The sequence below is a fragment of the Podarcis filfolensis genome (assembly GCF_964270895.1).
Source record: "Podarcis filfolensis genome assembly, chromosome: 1".
Classification (NCBI taxonomy): Eukaryota; Metazoa; Chordata; class Lepidosauria; order Squamata; family Lacertidae; genus Podarcis; species Podarcis filfolensis.
In genome coordinates, this window is record NC_139604.1 from 91,507,890 (window position 1) to 91,534,796 (window position 26,907).

Here is a 26,907-nt window from a genome sequence, read left to right on the forward strand (position 1 = left end):
GAGAAGCCACATTTATACATTCATAAGTGCAGGTCTGTGTATAGAAAAAGTCTGTGTATAGAAAAGAGATACGGCCCCATGTTAGATTTGTATGAATGGTAAATTCCATACATTACTATGGGCTGCAAATTTGCCGCAGAACTAACTTGTTTGTTGGATTAGCTAGAACAGTTATATATTTTAACAGCCACTTTAGCCTTTGGATCATAACAAACTGTAGAACATGGCAGTTGTATAGCACCTGGTTAATCATATGGTACTCTACCAACTGTTCCAAATCTGTCTGTTTTTTATTAGGCATTAACCAATTATTATAGTGTCCTCTGATTTATTAGACAAGATGTCTGATTTTAACCATCTTTTTAAGTGAGAGAATGCTCCTCCAGTTTTGGGCTTGTAAAAGTAATCCCATTTAGATTCTTAATGTAGAACAGAGGGGGCTAACACTCAGTTGGGGGGGCTGTTCCACCCCAAACCAAAATTTGTCTCCTCCCCACCCCCTGCAATGTTGATGGCAAATGCACGTGCGCACCCCCTATACAGTGTCAATGGAACCTAGTGCCCTGGTGAGGATTAAAGTAATTTCCTCTCTTATCATCAGATTGATAATTTGATGGGTGGAGAGGGAACAATAACCACTCCTCCTCAATTGATTTGCATGGGGGGAGGTGTACACTATGTATTATTTGTGTGTATGACAAATGTTTGGCCACACCTAAAGCTGACCTGTGGCTCCTGAAGTGTTGGCGAAGAGTGGATGCAGCTCTCAGTTAAAATAATAATACTAGAATAGTTAGCCTCACCAATCTAGAATTTGATTAGTGTTGTGATGGAATCATTATTTTTTTTTACTATTGTTACATTAGTTAGTTCCCTATAAGGATATTTGGAAGAATAATTTGTGGGATTAAAAATAAATAAAAATAAAGTTGCAATATACTATGCCAATAAATAAAACCTTTCCCCCAGAAACACATTTTTCTTTTCTAAGAAGCATAGCATTTTTATTTCCATAGTGTATATTTATATTTCATGCTAATTATTTCTATAAATCTTTGTAAGCAAATAAGTTATTTTTTAAAATATGCATATTCACCAATCAGACTTAATTGGCATTGTTTTTCCCACTAGGGACCTCGTTCTCAACTTTTGACTGTACATCAGCTTAGTAACCCAGGCCAGTGGTGGACAAACCAGTTAGTCTTCTGTGAATGGATGGGTGAAGTTGATAGCTCCCAGTCTAGCGCATGTTTCTTTAACAGTGTAGAGCAGTGAAGCACTGTGTGGGGATAGCATTCTCCGCCCTTGTGCTTGAATAGCTCATTTGCCTACTTGCTCTCTTTGCCGCTGTAGCAATCCAGGATTGGTTCTAACGTAAGGAGAGCCCTGCTGGATTAAACTCATGAGTAGTAGACCAACAATCTGTACTCACAATGGCCAACCAGATGCCTGTGAGAAGCCCACAAACAGGTTCTGCTGGTAAGGAGGCAGAAGAAGGTGATGGGCTAATGGGTGTTGCAGAACTGGAGTGGGAGATGCTATTTCTGCACAATGTCATGGGGTGCACTCTCAGGATTCAGGGCTGGCAATAAATCCTGCAGGCCTGTTAGAAGCCACTTGTCAGGTAGCCTGTGGCAAAGTAAGAATTTCCTTCAGGTGATCAGGCAGGCTAGTTTTTGTATATTGGAAAGGAGGCTGTTCTCTCCCCCACCCACCTTAGAAATCACCAGTGTGCCCTAGATGACCACGTGAACAGGGTAGTTAGTAAGATTTGTGGACTAGTAACTTTATGGATCTATTTTCAAGGCTAGGAAACTGCAGGATGCTTAAACTTTGTCTGGTGTGGTATTAGCTATGCAGGGAACATGGTAATCTTAGCAGCCAAAATACCCTTTTTCTAAAATAAAATATTTTAGTAAGCAATCCTCTTGGCTACAGAATTCTACATTTTCTGCCATCCTGAAGTTTCACAGTTGTTGCTTATATGCACTGTTAAATGTGCATAAATATACTCAGGAATGAGACGCAATACATTTTGGATAATGGGTAGTATTTAGATCATATGCTCTTGCTAAAGCCAATAGGGTTAATAGCGGTGCTGTCCTTAGATATGATTGTTCTGAAGCCAGTGTTTTGCTTTAAGTTCCTCTGCAAATGTTATTAGAAACGAATAGTTACAAAGGAATAGTCTTTTGGATAAACCTTTATGCACATCTTGTGGTGTGATGTAAGTTTTTGGTCTAGGAGCGGAACAGATGACCAAAAAATAGATCTGCTCTTTAATTAGCAAAATGAGTTTCTTAAGTCTTGGTGCTAAGCTTTCCCAAAGTAACACATTCTTAAACTCCTACTAGCAGCTGGTGTTGTTTCTCACTAGAGATTAGCTGGATGAATTAGTTCTCAGTCCACATATTATTATTGCTCAAGCTCAAGCTACAGTTGTTTATAGAAAAGATGTCCATAGTGCCCAGCTGTCTGCATCTGGTCTGTTAATTTAATACTGTTGCAGTGTACTTTTACATAAAGGATTTAGAAGAAAAAGCCAAGGGGGTTTAAGAGAGGAAAAATAGAAATCCAAAACTGTTTACATTATTTTTATATAACTTTTAAGAAAAACATGCCTTTTTTACGCATTTGGTCATGGTTGAAACAATGAGCAGAAAACATTTTTTCACTCCCATTGATCAGTTTTGTAACTCAGGTTAAAAATCATGGATTATATTGATATTTGTGAAACAACATTAATAATTCTGAAAAATTAAGTAATAATGATGCTAGGACATCCAGACTGGAGCTCCCGTTTTACCTGATTTTAGTTTTGTTCAAGCAGAAAATTGTAATGCATTTCTATGCACATTATTCTTCGTCCTGAATTTGCACTGCTGTGCTCATGCATGTATAAACATCACCATCAATTTGGTGCAATGTGTTGGAAAAGGTGGGATATTGGAGAACCCAAAAGATGGTGTCACAATTAGCTGCTACTTAAAAATGGTCAGGAGTTAGCAAGACATTTGATGATGGCACAAGTTCAGTATGCAATAAGCCAGAAAAGACGGACAATGCAAGATGAGGGGCAGATAAGAGGTTTTTCTTCAGGTCAAGCAAGGTTTCTAAAGAGGTCCAAACTTTTTGTGAGTGGCTGTGTGGGAAGTAGTGCATGAAACTGTTTGAAAATACAGCATGTGGTGTAGATTGCAGCAGCTCTTTTAATGTAAGCAGTTATCAGTAGTATCTGTCCCTATGGAAATCTGTTCCCAAGGTTCCCAGCAAACAGTAGTTGCCTGTCCTTCATCTTGATGTTGAAATTTCTTGTGTGCAAATGTGATTTAAATTTAATCAATGTCGAACAGTTCAGCTTCCTTCAGGAGGAGGGGTTAGAGAATTTTAACAGGAGGAATTTTGGGTTTTCTGGTTTTCATTTAAAGGCTAGAAGGTCAATGAAAGGTCACTCTTAAGTTACTTGGGTGCTGTACTTTTCTGAAATTTGCCAAGCGTTTAATATCCTTCATAAGGAAAGCTGTTAGGCATAAGCATAGAACTGGCAGAGAAATACTTTTGTAGCCATGCCATTTAATATCAGCAGTTTTGCAGAAAAAGCTTTCCCATGCTTCCTGGATTCCTTAGGGCTGTTCCACATTGCAGAACAAGACAGATAGACCCTCATGTTTCCACATTGTGTCACTTGTGCCTTTTTTTCTACAGCACTTGAATGGGAGACATATGCATGCAAGCACCCAGAGAATGTGGCCTGGAGCCTCATTTCCCAATTGCATGCACTCATCTACTACTTAAACTTTACAAACAACATGGCCAACATGGTGTGGAAATGCAGGACGGGACTCCTATCTTGTCGAATGACTGGAGCAGCCCTTACAATGAGTGTCAATAGTGGTCTGCAATCTCATGAAGGTCATAGACCCATTAAAGCTACATCGTCCGGCAGAGGATGGTGGTGGTATTATCATCTAATAGGCACATTTAGGAAAGTAGTCTTAAGATCCTTTCTACATAAGTCCAAGCATCAGGTTGATTTGACATTGCTGTCAAATTATTCCAAAGGAATTAATTTAATATAAGAATCTTTACTGGTTGAAAGAGGTCACATGTTGGTGAGAAATAGCTGCCATTTCTTGTCTTGGTGAATTGATTACTTTACTATTGTGGAACAAATCAAAAGTCAAATTGCCAAAATAAAAATGGGTGTTTCTGAAAAAAAATTGCACTTTAAATTTATGCACTGGATTTTGGTGAAAAGCAAAGCAAATGGTTAGCAGGTATGTGGTTGCTCAGAGAAAAGGGCTGTGTGGTACAGCAAAGAATTAAAAGTGCTTCCTTCCTTCATTGCTTGAACTATCTTGCTTTTCCTGTGATTATTTAGCCTGTTATTGAACATGGATGAAAGGAGCACCCATGTGAAAACCTATAAGCTATGTTGAATCCCCGACTTCATTGGAAATGGGGGTGGCTTACATTAATCTTATTTAATGGGGGTTTATACAAATATAAAACATATTGGCATCAACTGGAAAGGGGTTCATTTGCTTCCCAGTCTGTCTAGCTACTGTGTACAATCATTTATGCAAACATGTCAAAGGGCATTTGAAGCTGGCAGCTCTCACTTGTTGACCATTATGGCTCCATTAGAAGACTCTGCTTCTAAAGTAAACTCTATGGAGAGCAATTTTTAAGCACCTACCATGATGAGAATTGGTTTTTATACAGTATAATTATATAGCATGATCATATTATCAAACTTTTTTGTCAAGTTATTTAGATCTGGTTTTAACTGTTTGTGAAACTTGTTTAAAATAGAAATAAATGTTTTATACAAAGGACGATCTTGACTCTCATTTGTACTAGTGAAACTGTTCAGTAATAACCAGTATAAAGAGAGGTGCATTCCAGAATATCCCTAAAACTGAGTTATTGAAAACTGAAAAGGGAAAACATACATTTTAGCTTCATCTCCTCTTGTAGAAATGATTATAAAAACTATCTTCCACATCAGGGGTCGGCAAAGTTTGTGTGGCTTGGGCTGGTTCACGGTCCCGCAGACGCTGCAGTGGGCTGGAGTGTGCGTGCACACATGCATGTGCAAATGCTATTTCTGGCACTCCTTCTCACAGATAGACTACGAGAAAAGGACAACAATGACTTTGATGGTCTAGTTATCTCCCGCTTGGACTACTGCAATGCGCTCTATGTGGGGCTACCTTTGAAGGTAGTTGGAAACTGCAATTAATCCAGAATGCGGCAGCTAGACTGGTGACTGGGAGTGGCCACCGAGACCATATAACACCGGTCCTGAAAGATCTTCATTGGCTCCCAGTACGTTTCTGAGCACAATTCAAAGTGTTGGTGCTGACCTTTAAAGCCCTAAACGGTCTCGGACCTGTATACCTGAAGGAGCATCTCCACCCCCATCGTTCAGCCCGGACACCAAGGTCCAGCACTGAGGGCCTTCTGGCGGTTCCCTCACTGCGAGAAGTGAGGTTACAGGGAACTAGGCAGAGGGCCTTCTCGGTAGTGGCGCCCGCCCTGTGGAACACCTTCCCAGCAGATGTCAAGGCAGTAAACAACTATTTTACTTTTAAAAGACAACTGAAGGCAGCCCTGTTTAGGGACGTTTTTAATGTCTGACGCTGTATTTTTAATATTCGGTTGGAAGCTGCCCAGAGTGGGAAACCCAGCCAGATGGGCAGGGTATAAATAATAATAATAATAATAATAATAATAATAATAATAATAATAATAATTTGCAGAAACAAAGAAAGAACATCGACTTGATGGCAGGATTGAAATAAACACTCACATCTTTATTGATAGAGAACATTTTAAAATGAAGAAATGATATAGTGGATTGTAAGAAACAGCAGTGTGTAATAAGGGGGTAACAAACCAGAAATGGAAGCTGAGGGAAGCCCGGGAGGGAAGGGGTGAAGAAGTGTAATATATATGTTATTGATATGAAATGTTTGCAATGATAGAAAAGAAAGTTAATAAAAATTTATTAAAAACAAAAAACAGTATGACTTCAGTGCCCTGCAAGAAATTACTCAGAATAAATATTGGGGAGAAACCTTGAAGACAGTGTCTGTGAAACCTGATATAAGATTCACCTATAGAGCAGAATAAAGAAAAAGCACCTGAACATAACCCACAGGCTGCACGTTTGCTCAAAGCATGTAGTGAGGCAATATTTGACGATGCATTATCCATTGCACAGGAAACTTGATTAATGCTAGCAAAGCTGACTGTCATCTGACAGGTGTACAGGTGTAAAAGAGCCAGCATGATCGCTGCAAACTGCCATAAAGGTAGCTTATGTGGAGTTTTCAACCTTGCCCTAGACCCTTTTGTCATGCACAGCATTCAACATATAAGCAGGGAGGGGATCAAACACCACCAATCCTCAAAGGAACTGCACTGGCTAACAGTGAGTAACTGGGCACAACTGACGGTCTTGTTACTTACTATCACAGAAAAGCCCTAAACAAGTTAGGATCCACACATGGAGAAAGATCGCCTTTCCCAGTAGCAGCGGATTGATCTACAGGGATTGTGTTTGTACTTCCCTTGATCATTATGGCCCAGGGGCTTAACTACAAGAGACAGGACATCTCCGCTCCGGCACTCTCCCTGTAGAGGTCAGATTGCCCCCATGCTGTTACTACAGCCAACAGCTTCAGCCCTATTCCAGAAAGTGTGTTCTATTTAGCACTTTGGTTCTACTTTTGTTTAATGCTGTACTCTTACTGACAGCTGCCCTGAGTTCTCATGAGAAGGGCAGAATGTAAGAAATGAAAATTATTATTTGTCAGGGCTGCCCAAGGTCCCAGCTCACAAAGGACCAACGCTGCTTCTTTGTTAAGTACAAAAGTCTTTATTGAAGTTCAGTTTCACTTCCAGAGCCGCAGCGCGCAGCTCTACGTCTCAACTGTTAGACCGCTGATGCTCCGTCTGAGTCTCCTCCCCCGACACCAATTTAAGATTCTAGCCTTACTCCACCTCTTCCTCAGTTCCTTCCGCCTCTGGTTGCGCCTGGCCGTTGGGATCTCGCCCTTTCTAGCCTCTTCTGACGCTGAGTCCCCTGAGCCTTCCCCCTCCCTCCGGCGGGCTTTAGGAGCTGGTTCCCCATCCGGGTCTCCTGCTGTTCCCCGCGCCTGTACATTTGAACTTGGCGCGCGCGCCCAGCCGGTAACTTTCCTCCTGACCGTTTCACTGCTGCTGCTGTCACTGCTTCCCCCTCTGGGGGGGCTAGCTGCAACTGACCTCCCCTCCGTTGGAGGCGTGGTCAGCCCTGACTCACTCTCTCTCCCCGCTGGAGGAGACGCTGGCCCTGACACATGTGACTCTTCCCCCCCACTACGCTCTGGTGGGGAGACTGGTCCCAATCCCCCACTGCTGCTTTGGGGTTCCCCTCTGTCTCCTCGTTTCTGGTGCGTCCCCCCTGGGACCCCCCTTGCCCTGACCATAGGCGCCCCCTTCTGGGAATCTTCTGATTCGCTGGAGAAGCTCATGGAATCTCTCGGGCCACTGTCATACTCCCCTACGCTGCCCTCGGATTCTTCCCCTTCGCTCTCCATTTCCTCTCTCCCCAGAGCTCCTGCTCCTGAGTCCCTGACATTATTATTATTATTATTATTATTATTATTATTATTATTATTGACATGAGGACAGACTGAGCCAATAATCATACACAAAAATCAAAACTGCCAGCAGGAAAACAACACCTACTCCTTGGCGCACACGGATCATATTTAATTATGTTAAAACAAACCAAAAGCACCTTAGTAGATGGAGAGAGAGAGCTTACCACCCTCTCTCAGATCATTTAATAATAATTAAAAAAACTTGGGTTACAAAAGTTGCTTTTAAACCTTATTTAATAAAAGGTTTGAAAAGATACAATGGAACATTCAGAAGTAAATAAGTTACATGAGTACATTAAATCACATCAGCAAGACTTCTTAGTGTATTAATGTTTTGTAAAAAAACAAAAGCACAAAAATAAATTGTCTATCACATCTGTACATAAGAGGTATATAATATTTTTGTATGTACAATATTTTAATATGTAACAGTCTTTTAAAAGGTGCAGTAAATACACAAAAGGCAGTTCCTGCATGTTTGTTAAAATAAAAGCTCTATATTTTTTGATAAAAAGCATTTATACAATAATTACACAAAGACAGACTATTTCTGTACACCACAAAAACTCTAGCATTACGAATTGAAACATAGACTCAGGAAAGCCAATTTGTACCAAATCTGAGCTTCAGAACAACCATAAAACTTGGAAGATGCAAAAAAAGAGGTGGTATTAAAAGCAAAAGCCACAATTATATTTTACAAAAATATATATTCACCTCTTTCTCATGATAAGCAGCTGGGCATCTTTATAGGTTCAGCTGTTGATATAAATCCCATATTCCAGAAAGGGGGTGGGTCGGGGCAGAAGAGAAAGAAAATGTAAGCAGCTGGAGATTAGAGCCATAGCCTATCATGCACTACAGCCAGTCGCGCAACCTTCACTCATTTCAACGCAGCTAGGGGCAGGAATTCTGAGTAGCCCCTCTGAAATGAATGAAGTTGCACAGTCACTGTTCTGGGGGGATTTCAGCTGCAGCATAGCGGCATATAGAAGGGATTAAAGGAACAGCTGAACCCAGTGGATGGGTTTAAGATCTGGGGTTCTTGGGGGGGGGGTGCGGGGGGAAGAGACATAGCCAAGGAAGCAGAAGCGCTTGTGCTGTTTCCCTATCCTCCAAAAATACTGAATTAACTCCTATGAAAGTGCTCACTCGAAGACCATTTGTGTGAACTTGCAGTAGAGGAAGTAAGTGCATGGGCAAGTCTTGGGACACAAGTATTGACTGACAAACAGAAAAAAGCCTTAGAAATACACCCTTTGAGATACACTTTTAAGATCCCTTGCTAGCAGGTGGAAAAATGGAAGCAAAGCCAAGTGAATACAAATAAACACCCCACCACCTCTTCGCTGTCTTAAATGCAACTGAAATTATGGTTCTCTACACCAGTGATTTGCTTGGCTATGCTACCACAAAACATGGGCATGGACTGGCAAGCTGGTGTTTTCCCAGCGACTGAGAGGGCATTAATTTGAAGCTTCAACCATCTTATGTTAATTGGGATATGCAGCATGTTTTCTAAGAATGCCACAAAACCTAGTGGGTCTTACTCTCTAGTAACTGGGCTTAGACCTGCAGCCTTATGCACACTTATCTGCTCTTCAGTAAGGCTGGCTACTGAGTAGACATGCATATTTTGATTAAAGTGGTATTATAGGAATGCAGTTCAGCCAGGAAACTATTTGCCTGTCCAGTTCCTTTTCAATTAAAAAAGGATGCACAGCAATCAGAAATTAATGTCTGCTGCAGCACCGAGCCAGTTTCCCAAATTCACTAACCGCCTTGAAAATAACTTTTTAAAGTGCTGTGCTGAATGTGAAACTGCATCATACTGTAGAGCTTCAGCTAATCCTCAAGAGAGTGTCTTCGTAAACATCCTCTCTCACAGGATGTTGACTATTACTCAACAGAAAGGCACCAAGTGGGGATTCTGCCAGATTCTCCACATACCATTGGCAGCTCAATAGCAGGAGTGGTTATCATCAAGAGCCATACATCCAGGTTTGTAGATAGCCATGCACTTGATTGTCTGTGGTGAAGGGAAACAGCTGCAAGGTAACCAGCCAGGGAAGGATTTGGAAACAGGAAGATTTCCCATACCCCTTCAGGTCATCAAAAGGAGCCACAAATTATTAACAAAGCTGGCTGGGTAAGTGGACTGGTCAAAAATTGTGGCCTACTACATTTTGTGAACTTGTAAGGGTTTTCTCATTTATTAGGACCTGACTATAAAATACTTCCATTGACCAGGCTAAGACATAAAACAGAGCTATTGCTAATTACTAAAATAAGCTCAAACTCCAAATGAAGACCACTGGCCATAATGTCAATTATAGGTGCACTGTAATATGGGAAAAATCAAGATAATGGAAGTAGGTATCCAAGGTGAGTAACAGTTGCAATGATTTAAAGATGGCGTTGAGCATTTTAGAACCAAGCACGCTAAACCCAGCATTCATTTTCAGACAGCAATTAGCAACCTTTTGGGATTTGGGACACACTAGTTAATTTTGGGGGAGCCATATTTGGGGATCAACTACTTAATTTTTAGTGTGTATTTTGATTTATGGAAGTGGTGCTGTTTAGACCCACCTTAGGCTAGACTGTGACCCAATACTTGAAATCCAGTGTTCTAGAACACAAGAACTTTGTTCTTACCTGTTTCATAAAGGAGGGGCTAGCATTTGCTAACTCCTTCCACAATTTGCATGTGTGGATCTCTGATCACACTAAAGATGCCTCTGCACATACTTCTCTTGCAAACATACATTTGTACATCCACTGTTTTCATTTTAAGATGCTCACACAGGATCAAGGCGAAAAAATGCAGAGTTCAGCATCAGTCGGCATAATTGTGCTCTGCCCCTCCATGTACGTCAAAAGGAAGGTAAGAACAGGGGATAAAGACAATTCAGTTCTGCTTTTGCTTAAAGGAGCACAGTCAATATTAATTTGTTGAATTGCATCCATAGCCTAAGGCAGGGGTCAGCAACCTACTTTAGCCGTGGGCCAGTCCACTGTCCCTCAGACCATGTGATGGGCTGGACTATATTTTTTGGGGGTGGGGTGGGGGGAATGAACGAATTCCTATGCCCCACAGATGCATTTTAAATAAAAGCACACATTCTACTCATGTAAAAACATACTGATTCCCAGACTGTCCGTGGGCCAGATTTAGAAAGCGATTGGGCCGCATCCGGCCCCCGGGCCTTAGGTTGCCTACCCCTTGCCTAAGGCCATCCAAAAACAATGGAATGGGAAATAAAAATCAGAGCTTGCTATGAATTCCCGTTTATTTCAATTGGATTTAGTCATGGCTAATCTACTGGATTATGTCCCATGCCTTTGAAACAGACATGACGCAGAATCTACTCCCATATAAACGTGTTTTCCATTTTGCTACAATAAAAAAATAGACCATTAAAAATTTATCTCTTGCAAAGTTTAACAGATGGGGATAATTAACTTTTTTTCAGACTGACTCATGATCTTTCTTATTCATATACTATAAATAAGATTTTGAAGTCATATCTGTGGAGCCTCTTCTTTCATAGCTACAAGATAGGACACAAGGAAGTCCAAACTGCTCTGTGCTAGATTGTGCAAATTGTATTTGGGAAGGAAGCAGATCAATCACATGTACATTCCCCACCCCAAACAAGAGAGATTTGCTACTTCGATTCACACACACCACCTTTTTCTTTCAAGAAAATGCCCAGTGGCTACTTTGTTCACTTCTATAAAATATATTCTCTCTCAGCATAAAACATTGCTTTAATTTCGTTCCCACATTTAAGGCAGACCTTTTTTAAAAAAATTAAAAATATCAGTTTCTTATCTAGATCTCTTTTTCAGAGCATTAATGCATGGCCAGGGGGCAGATTTCTGTCCAGTTTTCTAGTGAATATCTTAACAAAGCTTTTTGCGCCTCGGGGCAGGAATAAGTCTTAGTTTAAGTGCAGAAAGAAAAGAAGAGAAGAGTTGAGACAAGACATTTCTAGAAGGTGCAATTAAAAGCTACACACCCCAGAATGAGCCAGGTTTAAAAGGGGGAAATATACTTCTTTACTATGATGTATCACAAATGATTGTGCAGTTTTTTATAATCTGAATGCCAAAGGTTCAAATCAAAACAAAGGAGTGAAGAAAATAGTCTGATTGCATTGACAAATTTCTGAAACTGCAAAAAGAAAGAAAGAAAGAAGGAAGGAAGGAAGGAAGGAAGGAAGGAAGGAAGGAAGGAAGGAAGGAAAGAAAGAAAGAAAGAAAGAAAGAAAGAAAGAAAGAAAGAAAGAAAGAAAGAAAGAAACAGTAAAAAGAAAAAACACAAAACTTGGCCCATCTCATTGAAGACTGCTTTTATGATGTGCTGGAAGGACTCCTATAAGAAATCTAGTGGAATTTGCATTATACTAGTTGAAAAATGTTCAGACAGTAATTTTTTATGTGCATGTGAGTTTTTCCATTATGAAGCACTAAACACATTTTAAGTTTCCTTATACAGAATCAAGCCTATTGGTCCATCTAGCGCACTACTGTATCCTTCAAATAGCAGCAGTTCTCAAAAATCCTTAGGCAGATGCATATCTTAGGTCTGCCATCGTAAACTCTTAAATGGAGATACCAGGGGTTAAAGCTGGGAGCTCCTGCTTGCAAAACCATGTGCTACGTTACCAAGGGCACCACTTTCCAAGTTGGAAGTAAAGGGTATTTGCTCTGTCTGTGCAATATTTTAAAAAATATGGATGACAGCATTAAAATATGCAATCATGAGGCTACACTTTTAATCCAGTAAAAACTACAATATATACGATTCCTCTGGTCATGCAACTCAACTCTCAGAAGGTCAACAGCAATCTAGCTGAGTTAGATTGAACCTTATTATGCTTTAATCAAATTAACCAATTTCTTCAAAGGGATGAAGTATTTCAATAATCACTTGTCAGTCAGATTGCCACTGGCAATGGGAAATAAGGATTTAAAGCTGAAGTTTATAGCAACCTTTTCCATCACTTCTATGTACACTTCTAGAGAGTTGTGACTTCAGCAGTTTTCAGGAGATCCAGAAAACTGCAAAGACACAATCCCATTGTGACACACTCAAAACTTCCGATGCACAATGTTAATAATGCAGTTTACAAAATTCTCAACATCTTAGCTTTCACTTTCCTCACGGTTTTAAAGGCTTGCATCTGCTAACAGCTAATGAATATTTACTTCCTCCTCCTCCACAGTTAACAGCCCTTTATTTTAGATCAACATTATTTTAGGAGCAAATAAAACACCAAGTTTGACAATTGAAACTGGCAAATAAATTAATTCATATTTGCATAACTAGGAGGTTATAGATCTGTGAAGTCAGGAATTTTAGTGCCGAGTCCTAGACCCTCCCGAATATAATTTGCAGATATAGTCACTAAAAAGTCATAATCCTTGGGCTACCCAGTGGCCACACATCATAGCTGTCCCTCAGCATTATAATAAATAAACCAGCCCTACTACTGACAGCAACGTTTCAGTTTAAGTGTTCTTAAACACTTTCAGTTAAAGTGCTCTACGTATATCTATACCAATTCTTGACAGGGCATCTTTTTGTAGACAGAAATGCCTTCTGCTTTGCTTCTCCCTCCACTGCAAGATTGAAAACTAGTACAGTACACTTTCACCTGCTGATATGTGGCGATAGCTCTCTACACAGTGTAAGATGACAACTACAAACACTGCACAATTGAAGTACAGTGGTACCTCAAGTTACAAACACCTCAGGTTACAAACTACGCTAACCTGGAAGAGTTACCTCAAGTTGAGAACTTTGCTCCAGGATGAGAACGGAAATTATGTGCCGGCAGTGCAGCGACAGCAGCAAGAGGCCCCATTAGAAAAGTACGCCTCTAGTTAAGAACAGTTTCAGGTTAAGAATGGACCTCTGGAACGTATTAAGTTCACAACTAGAGGTAACACCGTACTAATGTTTCCTTCCAAAGAGAGAGATCCTGGGACGCTATCACTGCAAGTCTAGTTTTTCCCCTCCCAATATGCTGGATATCTTGCATTTATTTTTTTTAATGTATTGGCTCCATGGAGTGCTAGTTGTGCAAGTTCTGAATGAAGGTTCTTCTTTGGTTGGCAAATGATAAGCACAGCAGTGTAGGTTGCAAAATGCTTAGGAATGAATGAATATATCAGTCAAGTGTTCTCATAAGGGTATTTTCAAAGCCTTTTTTGGAAGGAAGGAAGGAAGGAAGGAAGGAAGGAAGGAAGGAAGGAAGGAAGGAAGGAAGGAAGGAAGGAAGGAAAACATACAATGCTTAATCTTTTTCTTTTTCTTTTAGTAGCTTTTCTTTTGTGGAGTTATTGAAAAAGGACTGAACAGGTAAATAAACAACATGATCCCCAATCTAATTAGGCAGCTTCAGGGTGAAATCCAAAGGCTTCCTCTCTGCCACTTTTTGGCAAAAATACCCCAGTAGCTGCAATGTATGAATATTTACCTGCCTTACACCAAATCAGACCATTGGTTCATCTAACTCAATCTCATCTATTCAGATTGTCAGTGGTTCTCTAAGATTCTCTATCCCCAATCCTATTAACCTGAGCTCCTTTTATCCATAATCCCAGGGACAGAAGCTGTAAGAAAAGCCTGTGTTCTGCACTCAAAGCTATTCACCATTCCAATAGTTTAGGTGTCAGCAACAGCCCCTGCCTCCAGTCACCAGAAGTGTGTGCAATATATATGGTCAATCCTGCATGGCATTTCTAAATTCAACAGCCAAGGGCGAGGCTGGATTAATGCTAGCAACATATGTGGCTTCCTGTGCTTGAAAAGACAAGTCTTTTACTCTCAAAGGTCATCCCACAGAGGCTGCTCCCTACCAGATTTTTCTGGGCATCTTTTTCCTTTGGAAAATAAACTCTTGTAACAAAGGATGGAGGAGGTAAAACATGTATTGGCTGGAGCCCTAACCAGGTAGACGAAAAAAGTTAATGAGTGTGGAATTGCAGGTAAAACTTGGAGGTTGGAAAAGGACGAAACAGTATGGGAGCAAGAACTGATGCCCCAGCAGATTTCTCACCCTGATGCCCCACCCTCACCCCGGCACTGCTCTCATGACTCCCAGAGATCCCATGGAAGGGTAATTTGAACTGAAGGAAAGCTGAATTCCATGCCATGATCATTTGTTCAAATAGGTACCGAAACAGTTAATTTATAAATAAAGTGATTCATAAAATTTTGGTTTTCTTTAAAAAGTAGAAACTTCCAAGGTGATGGTTTTCTTTTCTTTTCAAAATCCACCAGTCCGTGTTAGTGAGGCGAGGAAGGAAGTGGAAGCAAGAGGGCTGGGTGTCTGTTCAGATGTGGAGCTCCACAGGTGCAGCAAGTAGAAAAGATCTTCCCAGGTTCAAAGGGCCAGCCCAGCTCTAGCAGCCTCCTCCCGTCACCCTCTGCTACACCTCTCCGTCTTCATCTGAGCTGCTGCTGCCGCTGCTACTACTGCCACTGCTGCTCCCGCTGTCGCTGCTTTCCACCTGCTGAGCTCGGCTGCGAGCCGCCGCCTCTGCTGCCGCCGCCTCTGCCTCTTCCTTCTCTCGCTGCTTCTGAGCCGCCGCCTTTTTCTCCTGCTCAGCGTGACTTTTCATGTGAGCGCTGCGGCTTTTCACCTTGTAGAAGATTCTAGAGGAAAACACATAATAGCGCCGTTACTTACTCTAGCTCACCTTGGTTTCTCTCGTGAATCGGAGACATTCAACATCCTCCCCAAAAGATGCTAACTTGCCCAGGCTAGGTCACCAGTGAAAACTGCACTGCAGTAAACAAAACTGCTCCCGTGTTCTTCTTAATGTATGCTCAGTGTTCGCCATTGGGAAGGATAAGTGAACTGGGAGACCTAGATAAAAACTTGAGTCTTCTGTGATTATGTGCTGCAATATCTGTAAGCAAACCATATTGTGCTTGTAGCGCAGATTCTGTGAAGTGATTGTGGACTCAACCCTTGTGATTTCCTTTAGCTATGTGTTTGTACTTAGCCAACATACTAACTTAATCTGAGGTACAGGCAGCTGTAGACACAGATTAATGGTGAGTCTAGTCCAGCATTGTGTCTGCAGCAGGGGCTAGTCAGATGCCCCTAAAAGGATAACAAAAAACAGGGCCTGGTGGAGAGAGCTTTCCCATTTGTCCTTGGCACCTGCTGATCAACGAACATGGTTGTTTCCAATCTTAGCTTTATGCTAATAGTCACTACTGATGTATCTTTGTTACAGTAAGCCGTCTTTAAAGGGGAAAAGGCACAACTTAAGACCTAAAACAAACCCTGAATAAGATGCACAGTTACCGAAATACAATAAGGGGAGAAATCACTCAAGGTATATCATATCCAATAATAGTACACCCAGTTGCTTCTGTGATTATCCTGGCTTGACTGACATGCCTCCTGTCATTCTGCAAAGCCCGAACTCCATTCCAAGACCAAGCAAAATAAATATATATGTATGTTGCACTCTCCTTGTTTAATCCTGTCTGCTGAACAGGGCCTGTCTCTTGTCCAGGGCTTCCTAGGAAAGAGGTAGGTATGTTGGGGGGGGCATATGCATGTGAGCTCTGGTCTGGATCCAAACAACCACATAATTAGCTCCATATGCCCAAGGAAACTTTGGACTTGCATTTAAAAATATATATATATTGCACAGCAACTTCCTCCTGCCCACAATGCTGCATGACTAGCCTGTTCCAACACCAAATGAAGTTTCAAAAGCAATTTATGCAATGGCATAGGCATCTTGAATAATTCCACGGGGCATGTTTAAGACACTGACGCCACCTATAGTAGCTCTTTAACAGTCTAGTCAGCCTAACCCTCCTGTCACCTGGGACCAGTGTACATCATCATCCATGACTGGCCTAGGTTTAACAGGCCCACAAAACAGACTATGATCTTATTTGTCTATGAAAGCATTTTCTATGCCACCATATCAAATAGCAAGGTGGCGTACAGTATGAAACATCATTACAGAAATATAAAAAGTCATGAAGGTGACTAATCAAAATGTAATCTTATAAGCAAGGTGAGACATGCCAGCTGCCTCTCATAAAGCATGGCACTTAGTAAGAGTTCTGTTGAACTGTTACGATTTTCACTCTGGTTTTACACCAAACATTGTCTAGATTGTGTGGCTGCCTGCTTTCTAGAAATGAGTTCCATGCCGAAAACAGCAATGGGAACCTAGCTGGGACACAGAAAGGGTCAGGCGCCTTTGTATAGGTCTTCCCCATGGGTCAAATGTTTTTTTGAAACATCCAACTGGTCCTTAACTTGATATGAGCAGCTATTTTTAAAAAAGAAAATCTCTTGCTAGCAGATTAACACACTGAATAGGCTTCAGCTAGATGCTTTACTCCTATGCAAATGTGCCTGGAAGTTTACAAGTTTCAAAAAAGTGAAAGTAACACCATTACTCCAATGTAGGTAGAAATCATCTGTACCTTGTTCCCTATCTCCAGCAATTGTAATTTGATCTTAAAATCACCGATTTCTCTCTTCACAGTTGGTTTGCATCCTTCCATTTCTGAACTTCTAGTTACTTACTTGATGCTCATTTTCTTAGCAAGCTTCAACAAGAGATTTGGCTAACCCATTTGAAAATCCAAGTATCATGACTATCTTCTATCCACATCAGGGTTGGGGAACCTCCAGCTGTTGCAGAGTCCCAGCCAGCACTGCCCCTAACCAGGGATGATGAGAACTGCAGTCCAACAACATCTGGAGGGTATTATCCTTAAAATAGATGCAGCTGACTCTCAATATTATGTCTACGGCACTTTCAGAAACAAGTGCAAGAAGACAGAACTTGGAATGCTAGTGAGCCTTCACCTCTTTTGCATCTGGGGAAGTGACTGGAAAAACAGTGTTGACTACCAGTCAACACAATTGTAAATACAATGGATAGTGATCACCAAAGAAGGATAGTGATTTCGCTCTCTTCATTTCATCATTTTAAGTACTAGGTAAGGCTCACAGTTCACTGGGTTTATGCAAACCTGGCAGAGAACAACATTTTCTAGCACAATGGACCCAGCAGGCAACAAACATTCTCTTTCTTAGTCTACCTCCAGTAGAAGCCTACATGTTCAATCCTGAACTAGTATCTGTTGTTACAGGAAAATATGATGACTTCAGTGTCGACTGAAAGACTCCTCTAAAACACTCCCTGAAGCATCACATCTCTGCAGGAATCATACCATTCATATCAGCAAAATGTACATAACTTCTGAAATGGACCATGGCATTTTTCTGGCAAGATGCACATGTACACTAAGGAATCTCTACAACTGCAGGAAGCACCTTTTGGTTTTTTAAAGAAAAGTTATTTTATTTCAAAAGTTAACAAGACTGAATGAAAAACTACAATAACATAATTATCGGAGCTGTTAAAACACTGATTAACACCGCCTGCACCCCAGCAAAATAGGCTACCACTTCTTTAGTTCTACATTATTATTTTTACTTCCTCCTGTACAAAAGATGCAATGGAACCCTTGTTTTCGTTTCTGAGTTTTCCCACTCTTACCTTCCACATTTTTTACATGGAAATTCCTCCTCTTGGTTCTGGGCTTTGTTGACGGTGTCCTGTTTGGGCTTTGGTTTTCTTTTTCTCTTTTGGGCAGGTGGAGAAGTCTTCCGATATTTAATAGGCGTCTCCTTTGTCCTCCTTGAAGTTCTGCCTCTGGCTTCTGTGGCTCTTGGAGCACCAGGTTCTTGCTGTTTTTCCACGAGGAGACTACCGACCTTCGGAGGAAGGAAAAACTAATGCAAGATGGAACAACTAGGAATCCTATGGGAGTGGATGCTGGACAATGGCCAGAGATGAGGATTTTACCAATCAAATCTATATGGCGGTGGGATGAATCCAGTGACTAAGGCAAGGGGATTAAATATGTAAATATATAAATTAAATGTATTAACAGTTTGGGGTTTTTAAAAACAAATTACAAAATAGAAAGTTTCAAATAATATAGGAAAACATGTTGTAACGCAGGATCCCTCTAGATGTCATGCCACAAGTCATTCCACACTTACCTGGTCTTCAGTGTGTAGCGTCTGTGTGGGTTTGGGGTATGCGGTGTTGCTGTTCTTGTCATGAAACTCATATGTGTCTACTTCTTCCTCTTTTATAACCAACCGGTCCTCTACTTCCTCTTCCTCTTCGTCAGTGTTTTCATAGTCTTCGTTATACGTTCTGGGAGGAAGAGTTCGCGTAAGCCTATGGGAGCTCTTCATAAGAGTAAAAAAAAAAAAAAGCGGAGAAGGGAAGCAAGTCAGTTTTTTAAAAGAAAAATCAATGCAAAGGCAGAATCCAGGAAGGGGACCTTAAGAAGTCCAATGGAATCCAGTCAGCACCATTCCAACAGAACCTCCTCAAGTTTTAATAAATGTGTTGGGAAACTGGAAAAGGCTCTTTCTTACACTTGATTTGTATGAAAGTACATTAAATTTGTTGATGCTGTATATTTTACTTGTACTACATTGTATTCTTACGTGCAATGCTCATTTGAAAGTGGGGTAATACATGAGGCAAAGGATCATTGTGATAAAATGAATGTTAAAAATTGTCCAGTAGCACCTTAGAGACTAACTAAGTTTGTTTGGGTATAAGCTTTCGTGCGCATGCACACTAATTCAGACACACATCTTCAGACATGCACACTTCTTCAGATATTTTGTGTGCATGAACACAAAAGCTTACAACCACAACAAACTTAGTTGGTCTCTAAGGTGCTACTGGACAATTTTAAAATTTATTTATTTCAACTGCATCAGACCAACACGGCCACCTACCTGAAGATAAAACGAATGTACAAGACAGGAGTGCTCATAAATTACATTGTTGGATACCTTCCTTGCTTCTCTACTGTGCTTTGCGAAGCAGAAGCTTGTGACTGACATGATTTTTGTGGTTATATTTGTTGTTTGCAAAGTTTAACAAAAATAATAAAAATTATGAACAAAAGAACCCAACGGACTACTTGTGTGCTCAGGCTGCATAGCCATCTCGTGCAATTTTACACAAAATGTTACAGCTGTAGGCAGCATAATTTTGTGGGGTGAAGCTGGCATTCCGAACATTACCTTGATATCTACTTCCACTTCATCTTTAGCCGCTTTTTCGCTGGCTCCATCAACATCCCCAAAGATCAACGCCCCATTCCGGCCTATTTTTACTTGCTTTTTGTATGTATAATAGAACTCCACACACTGAGCCACAGTCTTTGTTTTAATCTGTAGAATTTATTGGGAGGAGGAGGGGAAGAGACAAGGGAGGAAATGGGAGGAAAAAATAATATATCAATAAACATGTCTGTCACTCACACTCATACACCCCCACACCCATGTGCTTCAAAGCCACAGGCCACAATGCTAAGAGCTCATTCATGCCTATCCTTTCTGAAGGCTGGCATGATTTGACTTTTCCTTTTGTTTCCTGGCTTACAGAGCTTGCTTGCAACATGGGAGCTGGAATGGGGATAGGTTGCTGCAAGTGAAGGAAGAGATTCATAAATTCTATTGGGCACATGCAATAACAGTGTATCCTGGCTTGCAGTCAACTGTCTGGTGCTTTGCTTGATCAACATCAATCAGAGACTTACAGTGCAATTCTAGCCATGTCTACTGAGAGGAAAGCCCTGCCAAATAAAACAAGGCTTACTCCCAGATGACGTGAAGATTTCGGACGTAGGTATAAAAGTAAAAATTATGGTTGGTCTTCAACTTAGCTGACTACCACCCTTTATCTATTGATACAGACTTTAATTCCAGCCCATTCCAAAGACTCAGAAAGCTAACAATATGAAGTGGGGGGGGGATCTAAAGCTGGAATGTGTGAAGAAGAAGAAGAAGTGTTTGGATTTGATATCCCGCTTTATCACTACCCTAAGGAGTCTCAAAGCGGCTAACATTCTCCTTTCCCTTCCACGAACCCGGTTCACCAGATTACGAGTCCACCACTCTTAACCACTACACCACACTGGCTCTCACCACTGTGAAGAGGAGGGCAACCAAGATGATCTGGAGATCAAGCCTTATGAGGAACAGTTGAGGGAGTTGGGTAGGTTTAGCTTGGAAAAGAGGAGACTGAAAGAAAATACGATAACCATCTTCAAATATCTAAAGGGCTGCCACAGGCAAGATGGAGCAGGCTTGTTTTCTTCTGCTCCAGAGGCCAGGGCCCGAACCAATGGCTTCAAGTTACAAGAAAAGAGATTCCAACTAAGCATCAGGATTATTGACAGTAAGAGCTCTTGACAGTGAAATGGACTCTCTTGGGAGGACTCTCCCCTTCCTTGGAGGTTTTTAAGTAGAGGCTGGATGGCCACCTGCCATGTATGATCTAGTTGAGATTCCTGCATTGCAGGGGGTTGGACTAGATGACCCCAGGGGTCCCTTCCAACTCTACAATTCTATAATTCTATGACTACAATTCTTCCAACGTTTCATAATCTTGGAAGAAAAAAATGCGCAAGGGAAAAAAATATACTCAAAACTTCAAGTCTCCCCAACATGAATTCCCACAACCACCTTCCTATCACTGGTCCTGTCCATCTTTCACATAATGGTGTAAAACACCCTGAGAATTAGATGAATGATATCAGGCAATGTAGATACTGACAAAACTACACCTTCAGCTCCCTTCCTCTTTCAATTTCCCTTATTAATATTTTAAGATGTGTTTTGCAGGTCTCACACTGGTTTTTTTGTGTGTTCACAACTGATGCTCCTTCTGTTTCATTTGTAGTTTTTTCCCTCCACAGGTATCATCTCCAGAAAACTACGTTTTGAAGTATGTTGTGACTATATTTTGTTGTTACAGAGATCAGAGCAAAATAAAAACTTCTCACACTGCACTATGGATGTGAGAGCATAAAGGCTTCTACTGAGGAGAGATTATCTGTATACAGAAAAATCTCACTTCCAAAGTGGCAGTGAGATACTCCATTGAATAAACACTACAGAACACAAATTCCCAGCTAGAGGATGAAGCAATCCCCAAGGTTAATGATCTGGTGACACCTGCATATGTCCTGCAACGGCAGATCGATTATTTTGCAATGCACTCAGGAAGCAACAAGCAACTCACAAGTTTCTGAACCAGGAAGAAGTCTTTCTTGTAGATGGCAATCCCCTTATTGAAGAGCTTTTTCTCTAGTGTGCTCCACTTATCTGATCCTGAAAAGAAAGAGTGGAACACAACTTCATTACCTTTTCAAGACTATTTCCAGACATTTAAACATTTTATTGTTAAGGTGTGTATCTCTTGTATATCTCTGCTACCCTGTCTAGATTGTATTGATGTTATTGCTCTTATGTGAACACCTGTTTTTCTAAAAACTTTTTGTAGGAAAATGTTATGACAAGCATATTTGAAGCTATATATCGGGGGGGGATCCTAATCTTGTGTTCTTTTTAGCCATCTCTTTAGTATTAAGTAGTCTACCTCTATTAACTAGCCTGCTCACCATAAAATTATTGTGCATTTATACAGAACCCCCCTTTTTAGTTTACTTTAAACAAATTATACCACTGCATACCCAAAATACTTTAGTGAGTCTCACTACTGGTGTGTCTCAAATGACAGCATACTCCTGCAACAGACAAAGCTGAACCATATACTCATAGACATGAATGCCATCTAACCCTAAAGAAACAGATGGGCTCCTTCCATTCACTAAGGGAACTGGGATCCAGGGGAGGGTCCCAATGGAGTAAGGGTTGGGGTGAAATTCTGCACCAATCTCCCCCATGCAGCCTCCTGCACTGCCTCCCATGCTGTTCCCCCAGTCGTGTGCCATAAATTTTCAAAGAGCAAAGGCACTGCTGGGGGAAAGTAGAGACTGGTGAAAATCACCTCCCTCTCCTTCTGCATCCCCATGAATGAAACCTCTTCTCACAGGGTGTCCCTACCAGTATAACCTAACTTAGGATCAAACCCATAGTCCAAAACACTTTGATTACTAGAGAAGTGTTTAGTGTTACTTTCTCCTTCAGAGTGTTACAGGGCAAGAGTCAATGTGAACCCCAAAACACTTTCTCCTTTCATGAAAGGCGAGATATCCAATATTAGTCACGAGTAAATGCACTGAAATCAATGAACTTAAGCCTACGGATTTCAGTGGATTTAGTCTAAGTATGGCTTAGTTAGATGTCGCCCAAGGTTTAGAAATGAACGTATTGATGATGACCTTAGAAATAACTTCCATTTTCTAACGGAGAAGTAAAGCTTGCAGTAGGAGTTGATTTCTGTCTATGAGTGATAGATAACTTTGACACTAATGAGGCAGACAATACCCATACAATGATTCATTTAAATTGTACCTAGGACTCTTAAGATTTTAGTTGTCCATTTCCTTTATTCCATGTCTTTAGTCATCATTTTCACAAGTTCACATGCACCACATTAGATACAAAAGGGTATTTTTAGCAGCTTTTCTAAAAAGCAGCCTATATTGAAATCAGCCACGCGTTGTCATAGATACTCCAGGATCCAGATGAAAGCATTTTGGTTCCACGGGAAAAACAACAAGTACAAAGAAGCAACTGATGATCCAGAATGGTGCTTGTGGATGTTCTACACCATTTGTATCTTCACAGCAAAATGCAGAAAAATAACTTGACAAATAACATAATTCAATTTTGCTCCGTGTCTCCCTGCTATCCAAATATCTAGCAGGGTGGGTGTTCAAAATGTTTACCATTCTCTCTCTCACACACACTTGCACACAGTTTGCATGCTGCTCCTGTCCTTGAACTGCTTCTTCCTTTAGCTTTGCTCTACCAATGACTGTGCAACGAGTACAGACTCTTTGCCGGTGTACACACCCTAACATATAGACTGGCTGCCCTCACTGAAAGGCAATTACATGTTCTCATGAGACTGTAATACAATACCATTGTATTTATGGCATTTCAAATTACACACGTGATCTATTGCATTGCACACATAAGCCTCTGTTTGACCTTGACTAGCCTTGGTGAGAACAAAACCTTCCTTGCAATTGGCACTGTCCAACTGATAACCTGATCAATAGCCATTTGCCTCTCCAAAGGTTGATGTCAGACACAGGTAACAATTACTTAGAAGAGATAATTGTAAGGGATTCATTCATTCCATTTCCGTCCTAACTCTTGCTGTCTTGTCTGCCCTTGAGTGGGTCATATTTGTGTCATTTATATTCTACTATCCCCCTTATATATCGAAATTTCAGTGCAGCCCACTGGATCCTCAGCGCCACTATCGCAGCAATGATAAGTGTATCCACCATAGCAAAGATAAGTATTGTATAGTTAATTGTAAGCTGTTAGCCCAGGGTTTGGGAAGCCTATGTACAATTTTATTCTATCCATTTCACTCTTCCATAAATATTGCATTTGGTTATTCCAGCTGCAAAACCAGTTTTATTCTCAAATGCCATTTTGGTGCCGTTAAGGAAATAAAACGTTTTCTCCTCAAACCTGTAATAGGGATTCAGTGGTTCCTGCTAATTACCCCAGCTAAGTAATCCCAACTAAATTATCCCATGGCAAGCAACAACTCCGAATAAACAATCCTAAAATACCACGCCTCCATGGTTATACGGGTTTGTTTAATGTGCAGTTTGGGATATGTGAAGGTGAGCTTTGCACCGATCTCACTATGCACTGAGGCAAAAGCAGGACAGTAATATCACCGCCCAATGCTGCTAATTCCCAAATAGATATTTAAGGCTCTCCCAGTATTAATCAAATTATATTCCCCTCCCCCATGCATTAACAGTAATTATCAGAGTAGGAAAATGGAGGGTAGAGAAGCAGCTGTCCCCACTGCCTTGCTCCCAAGCATACCTGTGTAGTGATAGTCGGCCAACGTGTGGTTTGCAGGCCACAAAGACCTCCTCAGCAGCAATTTGGTCAGCGCAGCCTGAGGTGTGGGGGAGCACACACACAAAAAGCCTTATCAATAACAGTAAAACCCAAACAAGTGCATTTACATCAAGAAGTCACAACCCTTATTGTTTACTGCGGTGATGTATTTAGAGCCCACCTGAGGTTCAACGTGACCCATGTCTCCTTATTCATCCTTGTAATTAACCTTTTGAAGTAGGTGGCATGGGAGCTGTTAAGTCTTTTCAGCAATAACAAGGATTGGGGGCACCTTAAAAAGGCTAACAAATACAGTGGTACCTCGGGTTACATACGCTTCAGGTTATATACGCTTCAGGTTACAGACTCCGCTAACCCAGAAATATTACCTCGGGTTAAGAACTTTGCTTCAGGATATGAATAGAAATCGTGCTCCGGCGGCATAGTGACAGCGGGAGGTCCCATTAGCTAAAGTGGTGCTTCAGGTTAAGAACAGTTTCAGGTTAAGAACAGACCTCCGGAACGAATTAAGTTCTTAACCCGAGGTACCACTGTACACAGTAACATAATGTTTTGTGAGCCAAAGCCTGTTTTGCCACATACATCCCTTTTCATTGTTGTTTGGAGTTGTTTTCCTCAACCTGGTGACCTCCAGATGTTTTGGACTACAACTCCCATCAGTCCCCGTCAGCATGACTTTGCCAGTTGAGGCTGATGGGAATTGTAGTCCCAAACCCCTGGAGGGGAAGACTGATTTGGGTTGAAAAGCAGCGTATTCTAAAAAGGACAGCCAGAATAGTTAGCCTGTCTCTCTTTAAAACAGAATTTCAAATAATCCAATCACAATCAAAGGATTACATTTAGCCTTGTTTTAAAAAGCTCCCTCTTCCGCATGGTTTTAGCACTTCATGCCTACCCACGAAGGTATTTGAGGCATAATTAATTACATTTCTTCGCCTACACAGCAGTGTTACCTCAACTGATAATGGTACCTGTCAGCACGTGTCCAATTACAGAGGAATTCCCACCCCGGGAATGAGTCATCTGAGAGCCCATTAACGCCCCTGTTTAATCAAGTAAACAATACTCCAAAGAAAGGAGATAACTGGAGTCCAAAACCATTCTCAGCCCTCCAAGAAATCAGCTGCTATGACTAGAGCTCAGGCAAAATGTAGGGAAGAGATACTATTCAAGTTGTATCTGTACTCTGAAGAGACTTACCAAGAAACCTGTAAGCACTTGTGCTGGTACTACTGAAGCAGTTTCATTAAGCAGCAATAGGTGGACTTTAAAATTAAGTCTCCCCAAGGTGGCAGGAGATGCTAAAGTACTTATTTAATTCTTAAATTTATATTCACCTTTCCATTGGTAACACTCAACAGAGCCAATTAATAAATAGGAATCTGATCCAATGCTATACAGGGGAAACTTTCCTATTAGATACAGCTTCCAACTGAAGTGAAATTTTACTTTAATGATAACAATAATAAAATAAATTCTATTATTATTATTATTATTATTATTAATTATTTTATCCTACCCATGAAGTTTCCAACACACATAAACACATTTCCTGGGATGGAATGGGAGTGAGGATGGCAGTGAGGACACAGTGGTGCAGGCCCACTGGCAAAACTAATCTGGTGCTTCTAGCTGTGCACCTGCACTTTTATTTTTGGACCCTTCTTCTCAAACAGCTAAAAAAGGTTTTCCAACAGAACCAGACATTTGCAGTTCACATGAAGCTGTCTTATACAGTGGTACCCCAGGTTAAGTACTTAATTCGTTCCGGAGGTCCATACTTAACCTGAAACTGTTCTTAACCTGAAGCACCACTTTAGCTAATGGGGCCTCCTGCTGCTGCTGCGCCGCCGCTGCACGATTTCTGTTCTCATCCTGAAGCAAAGTTAGTTCTTAACCTGAGGTACTATTTCTGGGTTAGCAGAGTATGTAACTTGAAGCGTATGTAACCTGAAGCATGTGTAACCCGAGGAACCACTGTACTTTGCATCTTTGGGTAAGTCTGGGAAGTGCTCCTGCCTGAAACCCCAGAGAGCTGCTGCCAGACAGTGTAGACCAGGCACCCCCAAACTCGGCCCTCCAGATGTTTTGGGACTACAACTCCCATCATCCCTAGCTAACAGGACCAGTGGTCAGGGATGGTGGGAGTTGTAGTCCCAAAACATCAGGAGAGCCAAGTTTGGGGGTGCCTGGTGTAGACAGAAGTGAGCTGGATCAACCAGTTTCAGGCAGCTTCCTATGTTTTATATACTGAGTACGGCCATTGCTCTCAAGCTCAGAAACATCTGCTCTGACTGGCAGTGTTTCCCAAGGTCTCAAGCAGGAGGCCTTCTCAGATAGAC

At 41.2% G+C, this 26,907-nt stretch overlaps 1 protein-coding gene across 4 annotated transcripts in view; it reads right to left on the reverse strand.

Annotated features, from left to right (window-relative positions):
- Positions 1–7,871: 7,871 nt before the first annotated feature.
- MIDEAS (mitotic deacetylase associated SANT domain protein) overlaps positions 7,872–26,907 on the reverse strand; it is a 73,479-nt gene continuing 54,443 nt past the window's right edge. For all 4 annotated transcript variants that reach the window (XM_083606308.1, XM_083606307.1, XM_083606306.1 and 1 more), the window contains 6 exons: positions 24,527–24,602; positions 21,786–21,874; positions 19,781–19,930; positions 18,731–18,925; positions 18,222–18,439; positions 7,872–15,327 (listed from right to left, as the gene is read on the reverse strand). In XM_083606308.1, the coding sequence (XP_083462434.1) occupies positions 15,102–15,327; positions 18,222–18,439; positions 18,731–18,925; positions 19,781–19,930; positions 21,786–21,874; positions 24,527–24,602 (954 nt within the window). In that variant the 3' untranslated portion in view covers positions 7,872–15,101. The remainder of the gene's footprint in view (positions 15,328–18,221; positions 18,440–18,730; positions 18,926–19,780; positions 19,931–21,785; positions 21,875–24,526; positions 24,603–26,907) is intronic.